The sequence below is a fragment of the Microtus oregoni genome, unplaced genomic scaffold (genome assembly GCF_018167655.1).
Source record: "Microtus oregoni isolate MIOR12 unplaced genomic scaffold, Mior012 000037F_ref0000500, whole genome shotgun sequence".
Lineage (NCBI taxonomy): Eukaryota > Metazoa > Chordata > Mammalia > Rodentia > Cricetidae > Microtus > Microtus oregoni.
The window spans coordinates 20,453,681-20,476,068 of record NW_024543096.1 but is presented as its reverse complement, the minus strand read 5'-3'; the positions used below and the strand labels follow the sequence as shown (position 1 = coordinate 20,476,068).

Here is a 22,388-nt window from a genome sequence, read left to right as displayed (position 1 = left end):
TGTCAACCAGGAAAGGGAGGAAAAACAATACATGTAACTGTTGTTTATGTGGTGGGGCTTCAATACTTGTGATGCAAAATAAAAATTGTGATTATATTTTTGGTTATCTTTACATATTGTAAATAACTTATAAAGGTTCCTTAAATTACAAGGAAAGCAGAGATTCTAAAATAATACTTTTGACTCCTTATTTTCTTCATTTCAAAAAATCAGTAGAAATGAGTGAACATAGACTAATGTGGTTATCAGCAATACTATGTAAGAAACATAGTCAAACAAATTTATGACTTTAGTTAAAGAAAGACTTGAGGCAATTACAGTGGCTTCAGAAGGTGAAAGGTTTCAATTTCAGAAGCTTTCCAGAAAATTCTGTCCATCTTCGTAGTCTGGTCAAAGTGAATACAGACTTTTTTTTATTCCAATCATAGTTTCTGGTTTTAATTCTCATGTCATGCAACATATAGCACACAATAAATATAGCTATAACTTCTATCTATATGGTTTACAGAATAAATATAATAAATACAAGTTAAAAAGGACAGAGCAGAGATTGAGGTTTTGAAATAGGCTGAGAAAACGTATATAGAGTGTGTATTGATAACATCATGAACCCAAACCAAATGTAAGGAAGAAGATGCTATTGAAGCCATAGGAAGAAGAGTCAAGGTTGAGAGTGAAGATGCAGAATTAAGTTCTGCTGTGAGGGAAAAGAACGGAAATCAGGTCAGATTAGAAACTGCAGATCCAGGTTTAGCAGGTGAGCTTGGAGACAGGAAGATGCCAGTAGTGTGTGTTGCATCAGTGATAGAAGAACTGAGCCTGGCTGAAGCACCAGGCATCATCGGGAGTGCTCTGAATCGTGGTGCTTTCCAAACACCAGGTATCTATGACACTGCCATGCTAACTTTCTATCACTTGGTGGGGTTCAGGTGATAAGAATCGTTCATACCCTTTGCTCAGTCTAGCCTTTCCAATCTAATCTTGGACCTGGGTTGTCTGAAATGATTTTAATATGCTCATGCACCCCTCCAGACTCAGTTTTCCCAAGTAAATTTAAAAGGCAATACACTTTATGCTTTCTGGACTGTCATCTTTTATCTAAGTGCCAGGCAGTTGGCACTATTTTCAGGTCCTACCATGACCATTATCATCTGCACTCTCAAAATATAATCAAAAGCTGCCTATTTATATAAATAGCCTATATAATCAGGGCTATGGCACATCTTTAGAAATGACCATCTTACATAACCTTGAATAGTTTAGAGTAAGCCATAACATGATCTCAACTAGTAAGATTCCCTTGCTCCTTAGTACTTAAATACGGTACCAACATGTTCAGAGATGTTCTCACAGACAGTTAAAACAGAGCTGTGATCCTCACAATGAAAGATAGTGAGAAGTAACTGCAGCTTCCATTTCTGAAAGTTAAGCAAATGTTTACCTGTACCTTTTGATATGACGTGTCGTTAAAAACAAAAGACACACACACATGCACGTGCGCGCGCGCGCGCGCACACACACACACACACACACACACACACAAACAAGCAGAGTAAAGCAAGTTCACTGGGCTGCAGCAAATTATATAAAGTATGATGCAATCAACAGTAAGGACACCCAAGGTGGATGCAGTGTGTCAATAGTGAGACTTATAGGTAACTTTTATGGTCAGAACACTATGAAAAACAGATGTGTCCACATTATGAACTTGATGTACAGGCTGAGCAAAAAAGACAAGTAGACTAGAGAGTGATGTGACGAAAAACCCACCTATAAATATTTTAGAACATCAAGTTGCATATAGTAAGCATGGGTATTTTAGGATCTCTCAATTTACAGCCCAGTAAATATGTTTAACAAAAGTAGTTTGTGGCATGGCAATCGACCCACAGCCAGGAGTGAAACCAAATAGTTCTGCCCTGGTGCGAACAAAATAACTTTAACTTCACTTGTCCCCTGAGAAGAATAAGAACATAAAATGGCAGCATTTTCTTCTTCATGAGACTGATTTTTAAGAAAGATGAACAAGTTTTAGTCATTTCAAGATAGACATGTCTCTTCCTTGCACAAGGAAAGCAGAGTAGGGCACCTGCCAAAGGTATACACTATGTGAACAGATAGGACAAGACAAGAGGAGAAATGCAGCGCTCGAAAGAAAGCAATTTCATCTGTGCATTAAACAGAAATAAGAAAAAGAGCATATGGGGTATTTTACTCAATTCTAATGTTTTAGTTCTTAAAAATTGTTTTGTTTTTAGTATTTCATAATTATCCTCCCCCTCAGATCACTCTAGAACCCTATTCTGTCTCCATCCCAGTGCCCAGCATATTCTGTGTTGTTAATTCACCCTTGATTCTAAATGTGCTGCCCTCAAATGCTTGAGTGTGGGGCGATTCACTGGGCATGGCATGGTTGTTGCACCTGCTGGCTGCTGCGCACATCAACTCACAGAAGCCCTGCTTACCGCACAAGACATATATCGGCTGGACCCGTCTTCTTATTCTGAGAATTTCAACAGAAAAAAAAAACCTAGTTTTTCAGGCAGAAAATGAAAATTAGATAAAAACAGACATATATAGCCGGGCGGTGGTGGCGCACGCCTTTAATCCCAGCACTCGGAAGGCAGAGGCAGGCGGATCTCTGTGAGTTCGAGACCAGCCTGGTCTACAGAGCTAGTTCCAGGACAGGCTCCAAAACCACAGAGAAACCCTGTCTCGAAAAAAAAAAACAGACATATATGTACATTTTTAAGAATAATGATATGAATTATAAGATACTGGATGAACACTGCGTGGTCATATAAGTAAAATGTGTTATTATCAGTGCAGCAAACAAAGGCACAATATGAGGGAACACTACAGGGGTTCTGTTTCAGCTCATAATGGGTGTATAGAAAAGTTTAGAAAATCACATTCCGTGTTCTGCATGATTGGTGACCCTCAAAAAGACAGAGCAAATATGAGATATAGGCTTTCCCAAAACGTTAGAATTTGTTTCTTTGAGTTGTTAACAAAAGGAAGCCTTTAGAAACAGAAAAGTAGTTTTACTAGATAATTCAGACACAATAATTTAAATCAAAGACGATTTGTCTTGCTTTTCTGTATGAAAAGCCTGGGCAATGACATGACAAAGCTCAAACAGCCATATACTTTAAATACTATCTCTGTATTATCTCATTGAGTATCATAACTACCAATGTCACAGGACCCTCAAGCTATTACTTTGACTCCCAATATTTGTTAGTCTCAGGCAATAGGAAGTAGAATGAAGGAAAGATCTATCAATTTCAAAGAGACAGATATTTGCCATGAGGTTTGCTGTAACTGCTTGGTTGGAAATATGTTCTCTTTTAGGTGACAAAACGTGTGTCTTTCTTTTCAGGCCTACAGTCAATTGTGGCAACACTGGCCCAGTGTTTGAAGAAACTATTCGGTGCTATTGTCCTAACTCTGTTTTCTCTGACTGTATTTTCTCTACTTGGGATGGGTCTCTTCATGGGTAATCTAAAGCACAAATGTCTGCGTTGGCCGCAAGAAAATGAAAATGAAACCCTGTTCAACAGAACTGGAAGCCAGTATTATACTCCAGGTGAGAGCGGCTCCATCGAATGATGGAGAAATCTTTAGAGAAATGGACACTCCATTTCTGGGGAAATTATAAACGTTATAACTATACTCAAGGACAAATTTGAATCTCTTTTTCTTTTTTTGTAATCAAAATTACAAATTTTCTGGACATGGGCAGATGCACGAATCCTATGGAAATCCAGATGAGCTACATGTGACTGGCTTGGGATTAAACACAGACCCTCATTTCTTTCTCATCTTTTCAGAAAGAGCGAACTTCTACTATTTGGAAGGCGAGAGATATGCTCTGCTCTGCGGCAACAGGACAGATGCTAGGTAGGCGCGAGCAATGCTCTCCTCTAACATGAAATTATCACATATGCATTGAATGATATATGATTTCCTGCTACCCTCAGTTGACTTCATTTCCTTACTTTGTTGTCAACATTATGACAAAGAGCTGTCTTATGTTGTTTGAGAAGTTTTTCACAAAATTCTGTAGATTATGTATCTTGGAAACAACAGAAACACATTCCTCAGTCAGGCAGACCTAAATCTTCAGGTCCAATTTCCTGAAAATTTGCTGTCTTGCTCTTTTGACTTTTAGAAGGTGCCTTTCAGCTGAATCTTCATAGCTGAAGCAGGACAAAGTCTCTCAGATCGCCTCTGTAAAAGTAGTAGCCATAAACAGGAGACTTCATCTTGACCCACTCTATCATCAAGAGCCCCATCCCGTAATACCATCACCTTGGAAGGCACAATTCCAACATAATGACTTTGAACAAAAGCAGAAGTGTGTATTATGGAATATCATTAATTAAAGAAAAGCAACAGACACATGAGGAGAGTGACTTATTCTAGCCTAAGAAAATAGGAAATTACATGGATGGAACTCCAGTGAAGATCTGATTTATTATCAGTGAGTCCCAGCACCAGCAATTAGCAAAGGATAATATATAATAGATCCTAAGTTGTGAAATTTTATATTTTTCCGTAACTTATTCATTTTTTAATTTTATTTTTTTCTTTAAAATTACATTTTACATTCCAACCACAGTCTTCCCACCTCACCCCTCTTTCTGTCCCCTCGTCTTCCTCCCACCCTCCATCCACTCCTCCCAATGGGTCAGGACTTCCATAGGGTTAGCAAAGTCTGGCACATTAAGTTGGGTAGGACCAAGCCCCTCCTCCCTGCATTTAGGGTTGAGCATTGGGCATGGCATCCCAACATAGGTAATGGGCTCCAACAAGCTAGCTTAAGCACCAGGGATAGATCCTGGTCCTATTGTCAGTGGCCTCTCAGATGACCCAAGATTCATCACTGTCTCCCACATATGGAGGGCCTAGTTCGGTCCCATGGAGGGTCCACGGCTCTTAGTCTAGAGTTCATGAGTTTCCATGAACTTATTTCAGCTGTCTCTGTAGATTTCTCCATCATGATCTTGACCTCCCTTGCTCATATATTCCCTCCTTCCACTCTTTGATTGGATTCCATGAGCTCAGCCTGTTACTTGGTTGTTGGGTTATTCACCAATCTGATTGCAGGAGAAGGCCAGTTCTGGCACCCTTTCCACTATTGCTAGGAGTCTTAGCTGGGTCATTCTTGTGGGTTCCTGGGAATTTTCCTAGCACCAGGTTTCTCCTTAACCCCATAGTGGCTCTGTCTATTAAGATATCTCTTTCATTACTCTCCCACTCCATCCCTTCCCCCTTTGACCATCCTATTCCTTCACGTTTTCATCTCCCATCTCCTCCTTTTACTGCCTTCCATGCCTCCAGTTTACCTAAGAGATCTCATCTAATTCCCCTTCCCAGGGTGACCCATGTGTCCCTCCTAGGGTCTTCCTTGTTATCTAGCTTCTTTGAAACTGTGGATAGTAATCTGGTTGTTCTTTGCTTTACATCTAATATTCACTTACGTGTGAGTACATAACGTGTTTGTCTTTTTTTAATAAATTTATTTACTTATTTATTTTACATCCTTGCTGCAGTTTCTCCTCTTTCCTTCTCTTCCTGCCCTTCCCCTCTTTTTCCACCTTCCATTCCACTCCTCCTTTACTGTTCAGGAAAGGGCAGATCTCCCATTAGAAACAACAAAACATGGCATATCAAGTTGCAATCAGACTAAGCACCTCCACGTGTCTTAAGGCTGGTCAAAGCGACCCAGTATGAGCAGTAGGGCACTAAAGCCATTAAAAGAATCAGAGAACTTCCCTGATTCCACTGTTGGGGTCCCACAAGAGGACCAAGATACACAACTGCAACATAGATAGAGAGTCTTCAACCAGCAACAGATGGAGAAACCCACAGTCGAACATTAGGCTGAGCTCAGGGAATACTGCAGATGGAGAGAAAGATTGTAGGAGCCAGAGGGGTCAAGTACAACACATTAAAACTCACAGAATCAACTAACCTGGGCTCATAGGGGCTCACAGAAACTGAACCAATTTAACCAGGAAGCCTGCATGGGGCTGACCTAGGCCCACTGCATATATGATTGTGAGCTTTTTAAAGAAGAGAAATATTAATGATATGCTGTTATTTTAATTATTTTGTGTCTATACACATTTTACATTAATAAAATTACTTTAAATTATTAGTACATAATTATTTAGCAAGATCGCAAGGCTCATGCTAACACGAACTCCTTTTTTTATTATGTACATATGGGGGCGTGTGCCATGACACACATGGAGATAGAGGACAACTTTTCAGGAGTTGATTCTCTCTTCCATCATGTGAGTATGGAAACTTAGAGAGGTAAACTTAGGTGACTTAACCTACTTAACCACCTCACTGGCTGCATCCCGTAGATTATAATGGAGCAAATAAGAAAGTGACAAGCCACTGTCATCCAGCCATCCATATGGATTTGGGCATTGTCCTTGTTGCTTTGCTCTCAGTTGAGATGTGCCACCCATCCATAGGCTCCTTTCTTATTCTTTCTTTCCCCTTACATTCTGGGACTTAACTAAAGCACTAAAAAAGAGAAAGCTCACCAGTACAGTTTATATAACTTTGGGTGATTCAGAAGTTTTATTACTTAGCTTCCCTTCTATCCTCAAATCCAGTGTTTGGTTCTTTCTCTTTAAAGCAACTTGTTAAGTAATTCTCCACTTCAAATATAATCCATATGTTTTCTGAAGGCATCGACTGAATATTAAGGACATAATGCTATATTTCAAGGCAAGAAATACAAACCATATGGTGTTTCACCTCTAACACCATAGTCATCAGCATGGTAAGGTACCCCTATTTAGGAGATGACTGTAACAACAAGCATGCCTTTGCTCTGACTAGGACTAGCAGGCCTTGGTACACAAGTGTTTTTAAACCACTGGTTATTCCATTGTTTGTCTAAAACACACCAGCCCCAAAATAGTGTCGGGGAGAAACTACACAAGGCTATAGAGAAGAAAATAGCATTTATTGAGCCAATACCGTAAGGAACCGCATCACTCCAACCTTACAAAGATAAGTCTGAGAACTCCCTGAAAGGGAAGGAAATAAATATTTAATGTACTCTTTCCCACAAGTTCTAGCTCTGCTTTTCAATTATTAAAGTGACAAATGTTTTCTCACCCTTAAATATGGGAACTGAGGGTCTTAGGTGAGATCACTTGAAAATTAAGCCCTCAAATATTGTAGTTTATTTTTCTCACCCTTAAATATGGGAACTGAGGGTCTTATGTAAGATCACTTGAAAATTAAACCCTCAAATATTGTAGTTTATTTTTATCAGTGCTGTTTTCCAATATTTATACTCCCACTATATTTTCTTTATTTATACTTTCTATAGCTATACTTTCACCCTCCCCCTTTCTCTTTTACTACTATGGTGTTATTGCTTGGACTTAACGACTCAAAATGCTAAATAAATAGTTTACCACTGAGTCACATTTTCATCTTTTCCAGTTTGATTTTGAACAGCAAAATTATGAATAATAACACTGTGTTATATTCTTGAAATTGGTAGGTATTCTTGCAACAGTCATTGTAGATATGTGAACGAAGCATGTATTAGCCTAATTTAGACATTCAATAATGTATAACCATTTAAAGCATATATGTGATATACATTTTTGTCACATAAATCAATCTTTAGAAACACTTCTTGAAAGTCATCTTGAAAGTACTTATAATTCCTGTTCAAAACTTTTCATGTGTATCAACTTGAAATATAACTGAGGCTTAGTGTTTTCTGTAAAAAGACAATTATTGACCTTTGTTCAGGGGATAGCTCTCCGCTTTTGGGCAAGGGTAGATAGTATTTATGACTGCTCCATTGCCTGAAAGTTGCTTGATAGTGAATATTTCTCCCCCCTCCCCTTTTTGTCTTCTTTAGCCAGTGTCCTGAAGGTTACGTATGCGTAAAGGAGGGCACAAATCCTGACAATGGCTACACAAGCTTTGACAATTTGGGTTGGGCCTTACTTGCTTTGTTTCGATTGATGACCCAGGATTATCCTGAATTGCTTCATCAACAGGTAAAAAGAGATAATCTGTGGGTAACGTAACTGCAGATGTTAAAGACAGCTTCTGCACCCTTGAAAAATACAGCCCCAAACGTAAGTCAATTTATTAAAAAGAGATCGGACTGCACACAGGGGGAAGGTGTTTGTGGGGGCATTCGTGTGAAGAAAACTTCAAGGGCAAAAACAAAGAACGCAGCTGCTAAGTGTGAAACTCCCCATCAACTCCTGACCCTCTTCCTGTTGAGCCTTTCAAAGTTCATATCTACAGTGCTGCTCCAAGGTCAAGGCACAGACCCCGGTTTACAAGGGTTTCACTGTAGGAGGAGGGCCTGCTTGTATGTGCCGGCCGCCCTGAACCAAAATAACCACACAGAAACTGTATTAATTAAAACACTGCTTGTCCCATTAGCTCTAGCTTCTTATTTGCTAACTCTTCCATCTTAATTTAACCCATCTCCATTAATGCGTGCATCACCACGAGGTTGTGGCCTACCAGCAAAGTTTTAGCACATCTATCTCTGGCAGTGTCTCCATGGCATCTCTGTGACTCTGCCCTTCTTTCTCTCCTGTCCTCTCTGCCTACCTAAGTTCTGCCCTATCAACAGGTGAAGGCAGTTTCTTTATTCATTAATGGTAATCACAGCACACAGAGGGGACTCCCACATCATTTCCCTTAGGACATCCCAGCCTTAGAATGGTGCCAGGAATTGCACATTGTCACTTTCCCATAAATTAATGATCAAAGAAAATGATCTTTGTAACACATATTGAAATTTTCCTATACTTAAGGGGAGAGGGCTTTTTCTCTATTGATATTTTTCAGCTTCTTTTTTGAATGGGATAAATTTGTTTCTCTCAGTGTTTATTTGGTAATGAAGACATGAATCAAATACTTACCCTAAATTAAGGCATTCCTTATATCATGTCCTGATTTGATATCATATATGTTATACCATATGTATATATTTAAAGTTGAAGCAATTTTATTTCTTCAGGTTGTGCATAAAGACATAAGTTGTGATTTTATTTTCTTGAATTCATGACTAAATTACTTTTATAAAAAATTAATTTTTCATCTTAAATGAGGGACATATGGAAAGATAAAGATAGATAATAGTCCTCTTTCACTTCTGTATCCCACTGCTCCACAGATTCTTTATGCTTCAGGAAAGGTCTACATGATATTTTTTATTGTGATCAGTTTCTGGTTTGCCTTTTATATGGCAAGTTTGTTCTTGGGCACCCTTGCTATGACCTATGAAAAGGAAAAGCAGAGAGTTTCTGAGAAACACAGAGACATGGAAGCCAATGTTCAACAGACCACAAAAGAACACGAGGAAGGAAATGAAACAGCTGAGGTACAAGTTTATCATTTTAAGACTCATAATATTAGAAGGACTTCTCAAAAATCTTAGAGTATTTAGCCTTCTGACATATGATCGTATCTCTGTATTGTACACTATCAGAAAAAAATCATGCTTTTGTTGGGGCTGGAAAGATGGCTAATAAGTTAAGAGCGTGTACTGCTCTTGCGGATGTGAATGTGATGCTCAGTATCCATATCAGTCAGCACAATTACTTGAAACTACAGGTCCTAGCAACTCTGACATTCTCTTCTGGACTACACTGGCACAAGTATCAAATATACACACAAACAACACACACACAGGAACAATCACATGCCCACACATGAACTCACAAATACTACATTAAACAATGAAATAAGTATTTCATAATGCGGTTTCACTAAGAACTATTCACTTTTGTTTTCTTACATCACTATTTTTATGTACTCGTTTTTCTTAATATAATGTGTCAAGAATGACCAGTGTGTTTGAATATTTCATATGTGTGATTATTTGCATTGCTAATATTGAGAAAGCCTTGATATATTGTCTTCTTATAACTTGAAGTCTCCTGGTAGATATATAATTTATTAATACAAACTAGCTTCAGATAGCACATCAGAATTAGATTTAAATGGTGTACTCAATTTTAAATGATGACTTTCTCAATTTTTGCTATAAAGTACTTAAGATAATGGGTAAAAAGTAAAGTGCCAAAGTTAAAAAAGCAAAAGAAGAAATTAACCTCTGGCCTACTTAAGAAACAAGTGATATCATGACATATGAAATTATTTTATCCATGGTTGATTAAATCCATAATATTAAAACTAATAATATTTGACTATAAATTTAAATTCCTTAGTCTCATACTTAAATAATTTCCCAGACTGCTAGCATCCTACAAAAATTCAGCCTGTGTATCTCAAGGTATTAGCTGGAGTAATGTTAAGGAGATTGTATAAAATCCTTTTTAAAATTAATATACACAGCCTGGTCTACAAGAGCTAGTTCCAGGACAGACTCCAAAACCACAGAGAAACCCTGTCATGAAAAACAAAAAAAAAAGAATATACATTTATGAATAGGAATGAGGGGACTGAAGAATGGAACAAGGAGTAGATGTCAGCATTGCAAGTCATCACACCCCTTCCTTTGAATACTTTTTTAAGAAGAATGGAAATTCATCAAAATTGAGACAGAAAACAAAAGATGTGAGTTCTTCTATAGAAAGAAAAATAGGTAGTGGAAAGTAGTAGGCCAACAAATTGTCTAACACTAACTAGAAATTGTAGGAAGGCTAGCTGAGAGCTTCATTATTACAAAAATCACTTTTGCATTCAAAGCAGCTGAAGACTAGACTCTCCATACATGTAGTGATCAACACTGAACAGTCTCTGGGAAATTACCCTAAATGGGACTTAAATAACAGGAAGTAGGAATGTACCCAAGGACTTCATAGACTCTTGTTTCCATAACATGCATGCGATCGAACAAGAAGCAATTATGGACCGTATGAACAAAACATGTACAAAAAGAGGCTATTATCAGTCATAAGTGACAGAAAATGACAAAAGCTTTTTGTCTCTACAAGTCCCAAGACTTCAGATTGAACTCATAGGGTCTGAAGGAAATGTTGACTGTGTAATTTGTTTTAAAGTGGAATTTAAGAATCTCAAGAGCTTGCCACTACATCCCAATGTACCCAATAACTTAACAATACTTCTCTTATTCCTAGATGAAGTGTTCCATTAGCTATGATTATGAAATAGCTCTGATTATGAAAGAACATTGGTATTTCCCAGTTTCTTTTTTTTTTACTTTGGTAAAATCGGTTTTAGAAAGTTTTTCTAGTTTTTATTAAAATCATTAAGTTATGAAGAATTTCTTTTCTTGAAAAATCCTTGAACATTTCCGATGTAGAGTTTGCTAGCTAATGAAAATAAATCCATTTTTATAAGATCTCCTTTCTTTTTCCTTTTTATTTATACATAATGACATGCCAGAAGAGAAGTATTCAATAACTAAATGACCTTTCAAAATGGGTCAAGTTTCAGTTCTAAAGATGGGGTTGTACTCGAGACAAATTTTCATACTGTAGAAATTCTGAGAATTTTGTTGACTAAAACCACAGTGGTTCAGTCAGATAAACATGGCCTTAACTTTAGCGATACAGTAGATGCATGATGTTCACCACTCTGTCAGTCTTGGGAAACGTTGGCTTCTTCATCAATAAAATATGGATCATATGTATTACCTATTGCACAGGTGGTATAAAACCCAAATGAAACACACACACAACACTGTGTAAGGCTTTGACTTTTTTAGACAGCAAAACATATTATGAGAATAAATGTCGGGAAGGTCATTGTCAGTGTCATAGAGCATGTAAAAGATTGTTTTGATTTATCACAATCAGCATTACAATCTAATAACCCTTGACCTTTGCTTTTTGTTTCCCTGTTGACATAGAGTCTCACAGTGTACTTGTCACTGGCCTAGAACTCAATTAGGTAGCTAGCCCAAGATGGTCATGAAATCATCCTCCTGCCCAAGGCTCCATAGGCATAGATCACTTTACTCAGGTGGATCACATGACATTTAGAGGGGAAAAATTGCCTCACATTATGGGTAAACTAGTATATAAGTATAGAATGCTAATTTTATGAAACATAGCTCTTAATGAAGAACACAAAGGTATGAAATGTTCTAATTTTGGAGGGCAGTCAGAATGCCATATCCCCATCTAGAGGCAGAGGTAAAACTTAGGTTCTATTCTTTTGACCAGGTAGAAGTATGTTCCACTGATAGGCCTTAGAGAAGCTCTAATGCACCTCCCATCTGGTATTTTAAGTATTTCAGGGGCATTTGTGAAGCTGCCCTTTCTAGTGTTACCATGGGAGCTTTGGTGTAGCAACCTCTAATCTGCTGCACTCTCCTAGCTAGTACATATGGCCCAGTGCCAAAGCAGTGTGACCCTAAATTGATGCAGTTTACATGCATGAGCCTCCTATACACCATTAGCTGCTAGTACAACTTCAGGAAAAGAATGGAATATCTAAACACCAGAGTAATGCAAGTTATTTGAAAAGTGTAGGGTACCTTTAAGCTGACAGCCTTATGGCATTTATCTAATTAATCAAAATAGTATTAACAGTTCTCTAAATATTGGGGATTAGCTTTGATAAATGAATTAGCAGTATGATATTTGCATGAAACTCTTGGCCTAATAGAGAGAAATATCTATGAAACTGTCAGAAGCCCAGAGTTATCTCCAGGACAAAAAGAAATTTCACTGTTTTTGAATTTTGTCTCCTATAAATTGTAAGAGTCATAATATCAGTTTTATATAACCTTGCAATTCAGGTAAAGTATTTCCTTAAGTATGTCTAGCTTGAGTAAACAACTAACCTGACATCTGAAATTTAGTTTACATTCTAGTCCAATTATAAGGTGAGGGATGACGCTCTGTGGCTTTGCAGCATCTCACTTGGATGAAAGTGGGCATGTGCTGTGGTTGCTCCTAACCTCCTCTGCCTCTACTCACTGTGAAACCTGGGGAGACATAACAGACACGGATGTGAATGCAGTGATCTCTGCACTCTCTAGCTGCATCCGATGTACAATATCAGAACTTGTCAAAGAGCAGACTCTGCCAAGCAGGGTCTGCGATAGCAGTAGACTTGTGCAATAGGCGTTCCCATGATAGTTTTAACAACACTGTATATGCACGTCAACACACCATCCCAGGAGATTTCTTTAATTCTTCCTGTTATTCTTATGATTGGGTAAAACAAGAATCCATGCCAAAGCCTGGGATTTTAGAGTAGCTTTCTAATGCAAGAACTCCTTTATTAAATTTGTTTCAAAGGTTGGCAAAACCCAAGCAAGACCAGTGATCAGAGTTCCATCCTAGGGACCCAGATGACAGAAAAGAGAACTTACTCCAGAAAATGTCTTCTGACTTTCACATGTATGCTGTGTCATGTATGCGCGCGCACACACACACACACACACACACACAAACACACACACTCACACACACACAATAAAGAAACCAAAAACACACAGAAGATAACCATAGCAGAGAATATGTTGAAACATTACTGAAGGTACATGAGACACTGGAAGAAATGATATCTCCATGGAGTTAGACAAGCTCCACTCATTTACTGTCATATACATTCTATTCACACAACACTTTGAGTCCAATCCACTGTCTTAGATTCTTTAAGAGTTGATTAATCATATTTCCAAATTATTTTAATTGTATTGCGAGAATTGACCAAGTTAGAAAATTAATATATCCTTGAGCAAGGGGAGTATAGTTTTAGGGAAATATTCTCATTATTTAGTAGAATATTTGACAACTGGACATTCCATAACCATCCTGTAATCTTTATTAAATTATTTTTTATCTATAAATACTGCTGCTAGCCTTTACGGTCTGCCCTATTGATTGTTCGGCTCAGAATAGAAAATTTGATCGGCTTCAAATTTTAGCATTTATTGTCCAACTAATTTTAAATCACTCTAATACAGCCGGTGCCATAGGAAGTGGCTAGTGGTGGAACCCGGAAGGTCCCTGGAGGCAAGAACCTGTAGAAAGGTCAAATTCCTTATTCTCCTAGAGTCTCATTCTAAAGGTGTGTGTGTAGGTGGGAGGAACTAACTACTACAAAACCCACTTAACTTCTTTCAGATGAAAAGGACAGAAATAGAAATGAAGAAAAGATCACCAACGTCTGTGAACACAGTGTTGGATATACTGGAAGAGACTACCCTCGGACCGAAAGGAGGTAAATTGAAAAACTACCTGAACTCTACTCAGTAATGAAGGAACTAATTGCAAAACCTGTTCTTACATCGCTTCAGTTTATTTTTTTAAATCTAGGTGGGAACAAGCAAAATACAAGTAACAGCACGAGGCGATTAGAATGAGCATTATGGAAACATTGACAATAAGGTGTCTTCAATGTTAGAAAGTGTCATTAAAAAGTACCGAGAAATAATCCCAAACAGCATGTGCTACCGTTGAAGTGGAGAGAAACAGACACAGGTGTAAAGAGGTAGAGCTAAATTCCAGGTGTCCAGTATTATTTTCAGTACTTAGCACGCTCATTTTGTAGCCACTTCCCGTTGCTGTTGCCATGGGCTAAGTCTTCTGAAAGTCCATCCACACGCTGCTAATCACAGCCACAGAAGTAGTTTGTCTTTTCAGTTAATTGCTTGCTGCATATGTCCATGCTGCCCAGATATTCCTCACAAATAATACCTAATGAGTGTGTTAACTGTTTATGTTCTGTTAGTAAGGTTTCTGGAAAACTTCAGATTGCTAGTACTTCTGTTGGGATGGGAAGTTATATCTGGACTTTGCAGAGGTCTTTGCCTTAATACCGTGTTCTTCAATGATTGCTTGTATAATCATGATGTCTCAGGGTACTTGAGATCCAACTACAGCTTTTGTTTATATATCTAACCAATCGTTCTCTATTACTGATGACTTTAGAAGCTAATATAATGTAAAGCTTGTAAATCTCGAAATTGAAAATCGTGTTATCCTCACTCATAATCGGTTTATTAGAAATTTATGCTTTCCTACTAATAAGTTGTTTGCTTCATTTACATTTACATTTTTAGCTCAATAATCATAAACAAAATAGGGGTCATGAATTTTACTTTGTTATGTGTTAGTATAGACTATTTCTATTTGCTGATTCTACATACAAAATCAAGATCTGTAGCACCCTTTGCGTGAAAATGTTTAATTTGCCGACTATCAAGAATCTAAGCAATTTTTCAATAATTAACTTTCCTCATCATTCTTTTCAGAACCAGAAACATCCAGGAAGAAATGCCCACTGTGTTGGCATAAGTTTACTAAAACCTGCTTCATCTGGGACTGCTGCCCTTGTTGGCTAAAGCTGAGCGAGTTTGCTGATGGAATTATAATGCACCCATTTGCTGATCTTTTCCTTGTTATATGTATCATTTTAAACATATGTTTCCTGGCTCTTGCACATTTTCCAATGAGCGAGGAAATCATGTCTCTCATTAGCATTGGAAAATTGGTAAGACCTCATCACACATTGTTTTGATTCAGTTTTAGTTTTTTCTAACTGTTGTTCTAACTGTAGATTTTATTGCTATTGAATGAGATGCTGTATTCATATGTTCACCTAGTCCCTATATTGTAAATACTATTTTCATCAGCATTTTTACAATTAGAGTTCAGAATTCTATTATTTAAATTTGGAATCCTAGCCTGTCCCCGACAATGAAATTAAATGGGTTTAATTATTTTATTGTTTCTTTATTCCCAAGCATACATTCTAGGTATCGCTATCCTATAACAAACATAGAGCATGGGATGTGACAATAACACTGGTAGCTTCCTTCTGAATTCTGAGTCCTGACCACAGAAATACAGGGCCTCATTTGTTCCAAAGCCTCTCTTTATCTTATATTGAATTTTATCATTTTAACACTACATTTTGAGATTCACATATAGCTTTTCACATAACAATGCAAAAGGATAAAATAGATTTCTATGGATTTATGAACATGTTAACGCTCAAGCACATGTATGTTGCCTAAATTTCTTAACTTCTTTTGTTATTTAGTTGCTAAGTGCTAAATACAAAACAAAACGACAGGCCATTTCCAACTATATATTTTGTTGATATTAAAACAATTACAGGATTCAGGTGAGCTGGCTCAGTAATTATGAGTGCATACTACTCTTTTAGAGGACCTGAGTTCAGTTCCTAGATTTCCTAGTATCCACATCAGGCGACTCACAATTGCCTGTAATTCCAGCAGAAATCTGACTGTTCTGGTCTCTGCAAGCACACACACACACACACACACACACACACAAATTGTTAAAAAAAATAAATGAAATTGTTAAAATAATAGCTTAGTAAGTACATCCAATTTAACTTTTAAAAGATCATTTCCATAAGTTTATTCTGGAGTTTTTCTATATCATGTATGTACTGTTTTAGACTAGACTATAATTACAGCATTTCCCTTTTTCCCTTTAAATTCTCCCAAATAACCCTTCTCACCCTCCACCAATTTTACAGCCTCTTCTTTTTCAGCAATCGCTGTTGCATGCATATATGCACATGCATGTATATGTACTTCTTATAGTCTTTCATGAGTTGAATGGTTATCTTCATATATATACTATATCTCCAAAGGAACCATTTAAAATAGAACCACTTTTATTCAAATACTCTGTTTTATTCAAAATAGCTTTTGTTAAATAACCATGTTCAATAAACTAGGTCCTGAAAACTAAACAAAATGTATGAATTTATCATACTACAGACCTTGAAACCAAATAGGATCTGAGAAGAGCTGTACAGCAGGCAAGAGTACAGAGCTCACTCCACTTCACAGTTCTGTATGCATGTGTCAGGTACAGCCGTGGGAAGCCTTCTTACCTTTTCTTTGGTCTCCTTTTAGGTTTTTATTGGAATCTATACAATAGAAATGATTTTGAAGATAATTGCTATGCATCCATATGGGTATTTCCAAGTAACCTGGAACATTTTTGACAGTATAATTGTTCTTTTTGGATTAACAGAAATCTTCTTAGCAAGTGTTAGAGAGCTAACTGTTTTTATTTTATACCCGGTAAGTAGAATTTAAGAACTAATTTTTATTTCATCATAGTATATCTTATTTTCTTAAATGTAAAATGACACAGTTGAAACATTTTAAAAGGGAAATATTAGGATCCTTTGTGAAATTCATTCCATCATAAAATTAGTATTTAATGCTTTCTGTGTATATAACTGTGGGATAAATCTAATAAATTATGAAAATCCAATGTTATATATAAAGAAAATAATGAACAGTGTATATTTGCCCTACCAGAAATTAAAATTCAGGCCTGTCCTAATAACGTGTGCAAAACTGAGTGTCCCAATAAAGTGTGCATAGAATTAGTGCATGAAATTATAAAGTGTGTAATTGAATTATGAGTGTCAAATAGTCACTTGATTTTATTATTAATGCAACTGGTATGAATTGAAATTATATATATAATGACTATATAATTCTGATGAAACATTTTAGTATGCAAGTATTATAATCAACACTGACCTTTGTTGCTGTTTTTCTTTTATTTTACATTTATTCATTAGTTGATATTTATTAAATTGGGGAAATATTGTCCACCCTTTGAGAATTTGGTCCGTATCCTTGGGAACACATTGATGGCCCTGAAAGACTTGGTCCTGTTGCTGTTCTTATTCATTTACTTCTCTGCTGTGTTGGGCATGAACCTGTTTGGTCAAAGTTACGAAGATTGTGTCTGCCAAATAGACGAAGACTGTCAACTCCCCCGTTGGCACATGCGTGACTTCTTCCATGCTTACATGAACGCGTTTCGAATTCTCTGTGGCGAGTGGATAGAGACGTTATGGGACTGTATGGCGATTGCAGGCCTATCTTGGTGTATTCCTTTCTACATGATGGTCATTTTAATTGGAAATTTATTGGTAAATATTTCATGCCTTTATATTTTTTCTTAACAAAACACTTGGTATAGTGTATGTGTTTGTATGTGAAGGATTGATGGGATCCAGGGATTTCTAGCTTGATTGTCTACTAGTAGGTACTTGGTGATTATCAATTGAAATACAGTTGACCTAGCATGAGATATGTAGTAGCCGAGAAAAACTAACTGCAATTGAAGTTTTACCAAAAGGAATGTATGTTATTAGCAGTTTTATGTTTATGTCTTAATAGTATTGAAATAGATATAGTTTAATAAATTCACTAGTATATCCCTTATAAATGCATGTGTGAGTGAGTTCCATCATTTTTCTATTGACTTGCACTAGTTCATAATCTTGTTAGTCAAAGTAGCTTTGACGTCATGTGGAAAACCGTTAGATCTGCAGTCTCCAATTCCATGCAGACATATGAAAATGTAATTCATTTGTAACTCCATTCCCAAAGATGTGTTTGCTTGTGAGGTTTTACAAAGCACTTAAATGTAAGGCTGGCTGTCTGTCAAACCTACCTGCATACTGGCATTACCTGGGGAATTGTTAATGGTGTACTCATGCCTTGAAGCCACACCCAGAGATTCTGAGGTTATTGATATGTAGTCTTGTCCTGATCATCAGAATGATTTTTTATTATCACGTGACCAAACAGCACAGTAATTATTGTAAAACAATGGGTAAACAAGTTGCATTATAGAAGGGAGAAAGCTTTTACTTTTCAATATCCTTACAACTGAACTGCTGCCAAATAAGTTGAATAAGGAATCTTTACGTCTTCCAAGAAAATGATATGGCATAAAATATTTTAAAAATATTTTTTTGCAGAATATGATATAATAGTCAGTCTCATTTTCATTTAAAGGTACTTTACCTTTTTGTGGCACTGGTGTATTCATTCAGTTCATATGAAGCTACAACAGCAGAGATGAACAAAGAAGCCAAAAACTTTCAGCTTACCATGGCCAGGATAAAAAAAGGAATAAACTGTGTGCTTCTTAAAATATTGTGCACAAAAAGCACCGTTCCTATGGAAGCAAAAGACCAACTATGTGATACAAGTGTTAAAGACATTTCTGGCCACACTCTTTCTGAACTGAGCGATACCCAAACATTCCTGAGATATAAGGAAAAGAACAGTAGCCCAGAGAAAACCCCAGTAACTGAATCTGAAAGCCAGTCACTGATTGCTAGTCCCAGTGTCTCAGAAACTGTGCCAATTGCTTCAGGAGAATCTGAAATGGAAAATCTGGATATCAAGGAGACTCGAAGCAAGTCTGGGAATGGAGACAGTAAAGAGGTAAGCAGTTCTTTTATATTCGTTATTTAGAATGGGTTTGTGATTCTATTTGAGAATTAAATCAATATTGACATTACAGAATAAGATCGTGCATTTGATATTCACTCCATTGTCCCCAACTACTGTATTTCATGGTTTTGACCAAACTACTTAGATGTCCAAGTTGTTGTTTCCTCATTGGAAAATGAGGATACATTTTTTTTGGAAGGAAGAAGCAAGGAAAATAGCATAGCAGCGGAGAGAATTTGCCTAGAATTTAGTTATCATGTTGGAGATATTACATGCTATTACTGTGAAATTCTATAAACTAAAAACAAGACAATCTGTGGTGATGAAAAACCCCTTTAAGGAATCTAAGTTAGAGAACTGATGTGTGTGATTGGGAGATTTAATTCTTTATGCATTATCATCTTAAAGATATGAGAATAGCTATCCAATGGGTGATGGGAATTCCTATTTATCACACACCTACACATCTCTGTCTCATCTGAAGACTTGGCTTCCATGTATCTCTAGATAAAATCATTATCATTCTACTTCTAACTGGTGGAAACTCTTGATAATATCATTAGATTGTCTAGAGCACAAAATATAGAGTAAAACAATTATGTAAAATAACTGTAAATATTTGGATTCCAGAAACTGTCAATAATATTGTATAATTAGTTGTGCCTTTATTTGGTTAAATAACTCTTCAGAGATTTATTCCAGGATGTTATGTTTAGCTATGTATTTAGTCAGGTACTTTATTATGTAGTCCAAGAATATTAGTGTACATTGATTAAAAATACAACAAATTAATCATGTAAAGCACATTAATTAAAAAGGTTTAATATTTTTATTTTTGCAACCTATCCTTCCATTAAAATATTTATGTGTGTACAAATTATAAGACTGAACAAGCTACATATCAGACTGTAATACTTATAATATAGTTCTATGTCAATTTTTCATTATATTTAATAATCTAAAAAGTAAATTATTACTGTAACTTATATTTTGTTCTATTTGTTATATAATAAAGTAAAGTTGTTAAAAGATCATATTTATAGCCTGTATACATGTGTTTGAAATATTAAAAAATATATCTGGTGTATCATTTCAGCAACTGAGTCTCTGCACATTATTTTTCCTTTGCTCAGTGCCTTTAACCAAACAAATGCACTGGTATAGTTTTTTATTTCACCAAAACTAAATAAAATTGAAAAGAAAAGGGTTTCAGTAATAAAAAATACATATCTAAGTAATATTTCCTGCACACTTTGTATCTCTACTCAAGCAACACTTTTTGCTGAGATGACAACTGGCCATGTAAAGACTAGCAAAGAAAGCTTCCCATTATACTGATTGCACATGATCAAAAGGAATGACCAAACATTGTTAAGGTCCTTTTCCAATTGCTACCTAAATAAGCCTACATTAGTAAAGTTTTTTTTTATACATTCATGTTTGATTTATGTTAATTAGGAAATATTGTTTGATGCTACTCATGTACAGGATCCTGTCAAGGTTAAAGGATGATATGTCCATATTAAAATAAGGTAAACTAAAGCATTTGTCAGATGAATAAATCAAACATCACCTTGACCCAGCAGCCCTGTGCTTCATTCAGTCAAGGGCGAGGGGAAGGAAGAACCCTCTCTTTCCCCAGGATCTTCCTCCAGGGCTTGTCCATTTGCCCCATTCTGTCCTGGGCACAGATCACTGTGTGATTTTCTCATTTCCCATCATGATAAGCTCACACTCAAAGTTGGTGAACACAGACTCTTCAGAATGGATTTAAGATTATATTGAAAAGCATTCTTGTCTGCTTAAATTAGCATAGAATGACTTATTGTGATGCTGTCTAGCTAATTAAAACTTCATCTAGGTGGTCCAAGTGAAAGCCTTAAAATTCAAACTCCCTTATTTTTTTTTAAACTATGATCAAAGTTCTTTTTAGCTAACCTTTGATTTTATCTAATGTTATTCACTCAGTATTTCAAACCAATTTAAAAAACAAATCCTTATTTACAAAATGAGTTTCAGTATCAGCTCCCAAATTAACATGATGTTTTTTTTTTAATTTTGATAATATTTTTCCTGTATATAATATTTATATGAAATAAACCTAGAATTATCAAGTTAAACTTTGGCTGTAACTATTTTGTTGGGGCTATATTTTTTCAAGAAAATGAAGCAGTCTAGTTCATCTGAATGCAGCACTGTTGATATTGCAATCTCTGAAGAAGAAGAAATGGTCTATCAACATGAAAAGCCAAAGCTTCACAAAAATGGCAAGTAGCAGCTTCTTTGGTAATTTTTTCAAAATTAGACCTAATTTCTCTGAATCTAAATATTTTTTTTTAGCCTTAATTATAGAAGGGTTGTATTCATATTGAAATGTGTATTCATTCACCCACCCATAACTTAATAGATCAAGAAGTATAAAGGAAAAATCCATCTTTGGGAAAAGAGAGTCTATTTGGTATCATCTAATATGACAGCTGTCTCTGCCATCAAGTTTGATTTCACCTCCCTATTTACTGTCTGTTTTCTCTTCCTCTCATTGCTCCTTAATCTAAACAATGACAAACCTCATAAGCTGGTTAAAAAAGTTAGTGTGTGTGCTTGTCCATGCAAACACTGAATAATGTCATCAGTATCATCATTATCCTAGCTCACCGATTCTGCCTGTAGTGACTGACATAGTTGATAGAGAAAGAAACTTTGAGCACTTGTCTATTAGTAGAATAATATTGATCCTAAAATTTACTCAAATGTAGTATTCCTGATATACATAGTATTAAGAATATATCTAATGTTCATATTTAATTGCATACTGTAGTTATGCAACTGAGTACATTATTCTATAACATGAAAAACAGGAAGTATAGCTAAATCAATACTCACATTCATGTATTACATAAAATATTTTCATATATCACATATACTCTAAAGGGAAGTAAAATAATCTTAGACATTACAACTTGAATCAAAAATTATATAAATATAATAGGAAAGTAAATTATATGTTTAGATATTTTACATAGAAATTAATAAAGTCTATGGGAAAATGGTCTGTACCCTGTCACTTGTATTTTAAATAAATGCTGATTGGCCAGTAGCCAGGCAGGAAGTATAGGTGGAGCAACCAGGCAGGAAATAGAGATGGGGAAACCAGGCAGGAAGTAGAGGCAGG

At 36.2% G+C, this 22,388-nt stretch overlaps 1 protein-coding gene across 1 annotated transcript in view; it reads left to right on the top strand.

The window, feature by feature from the left end:
- The window catches only part of Scn7a (sodium voltage-gated channel alpha subunit 7), a 64,242-nt gene that overhangs the window by 26,266 nt on the left and 15,588 nt on the right, over positions 1-22,388 (top strand). Inside the window, exons 7-16 of the mRNA XM_041631544.1 lie at positions 3,383-3,589; positions 3,834-3,903; positions 7,913-8,054; positions 9,194-9,400; positions 14,088-14,184; positions 15,218-15,456; positions 16,859-17,029; positions 17,542-17,898; positions 18,773-19,207; positions 21,378-21,483. Of these exons, the coding sequence (XP_041487478.1) occupies positions 3,383-3,589; positions 3,834-3,903; positions 7,913-8,054; positions 9,194-9,400; positions 14,088-14,184; positions 15,218-15,456; positions 16,859-17,029; positions 17,542-17,898; positions 18,773-19,207; positions 21,378-21,483 (2,031 nt within the window). The remainder of the gene's footprint in view (positions 1-3,382; positions 3,590-3,833; positions 3,904-7,912; positions 8,055-9,193; positions 9,401-14,087; positions 14,185-15,217; positions 15,457-16,858; positions 17,030-17,541; positions 17,899-18,772; positions 19,208-21,377; positions 21,484-22,388) is intronic.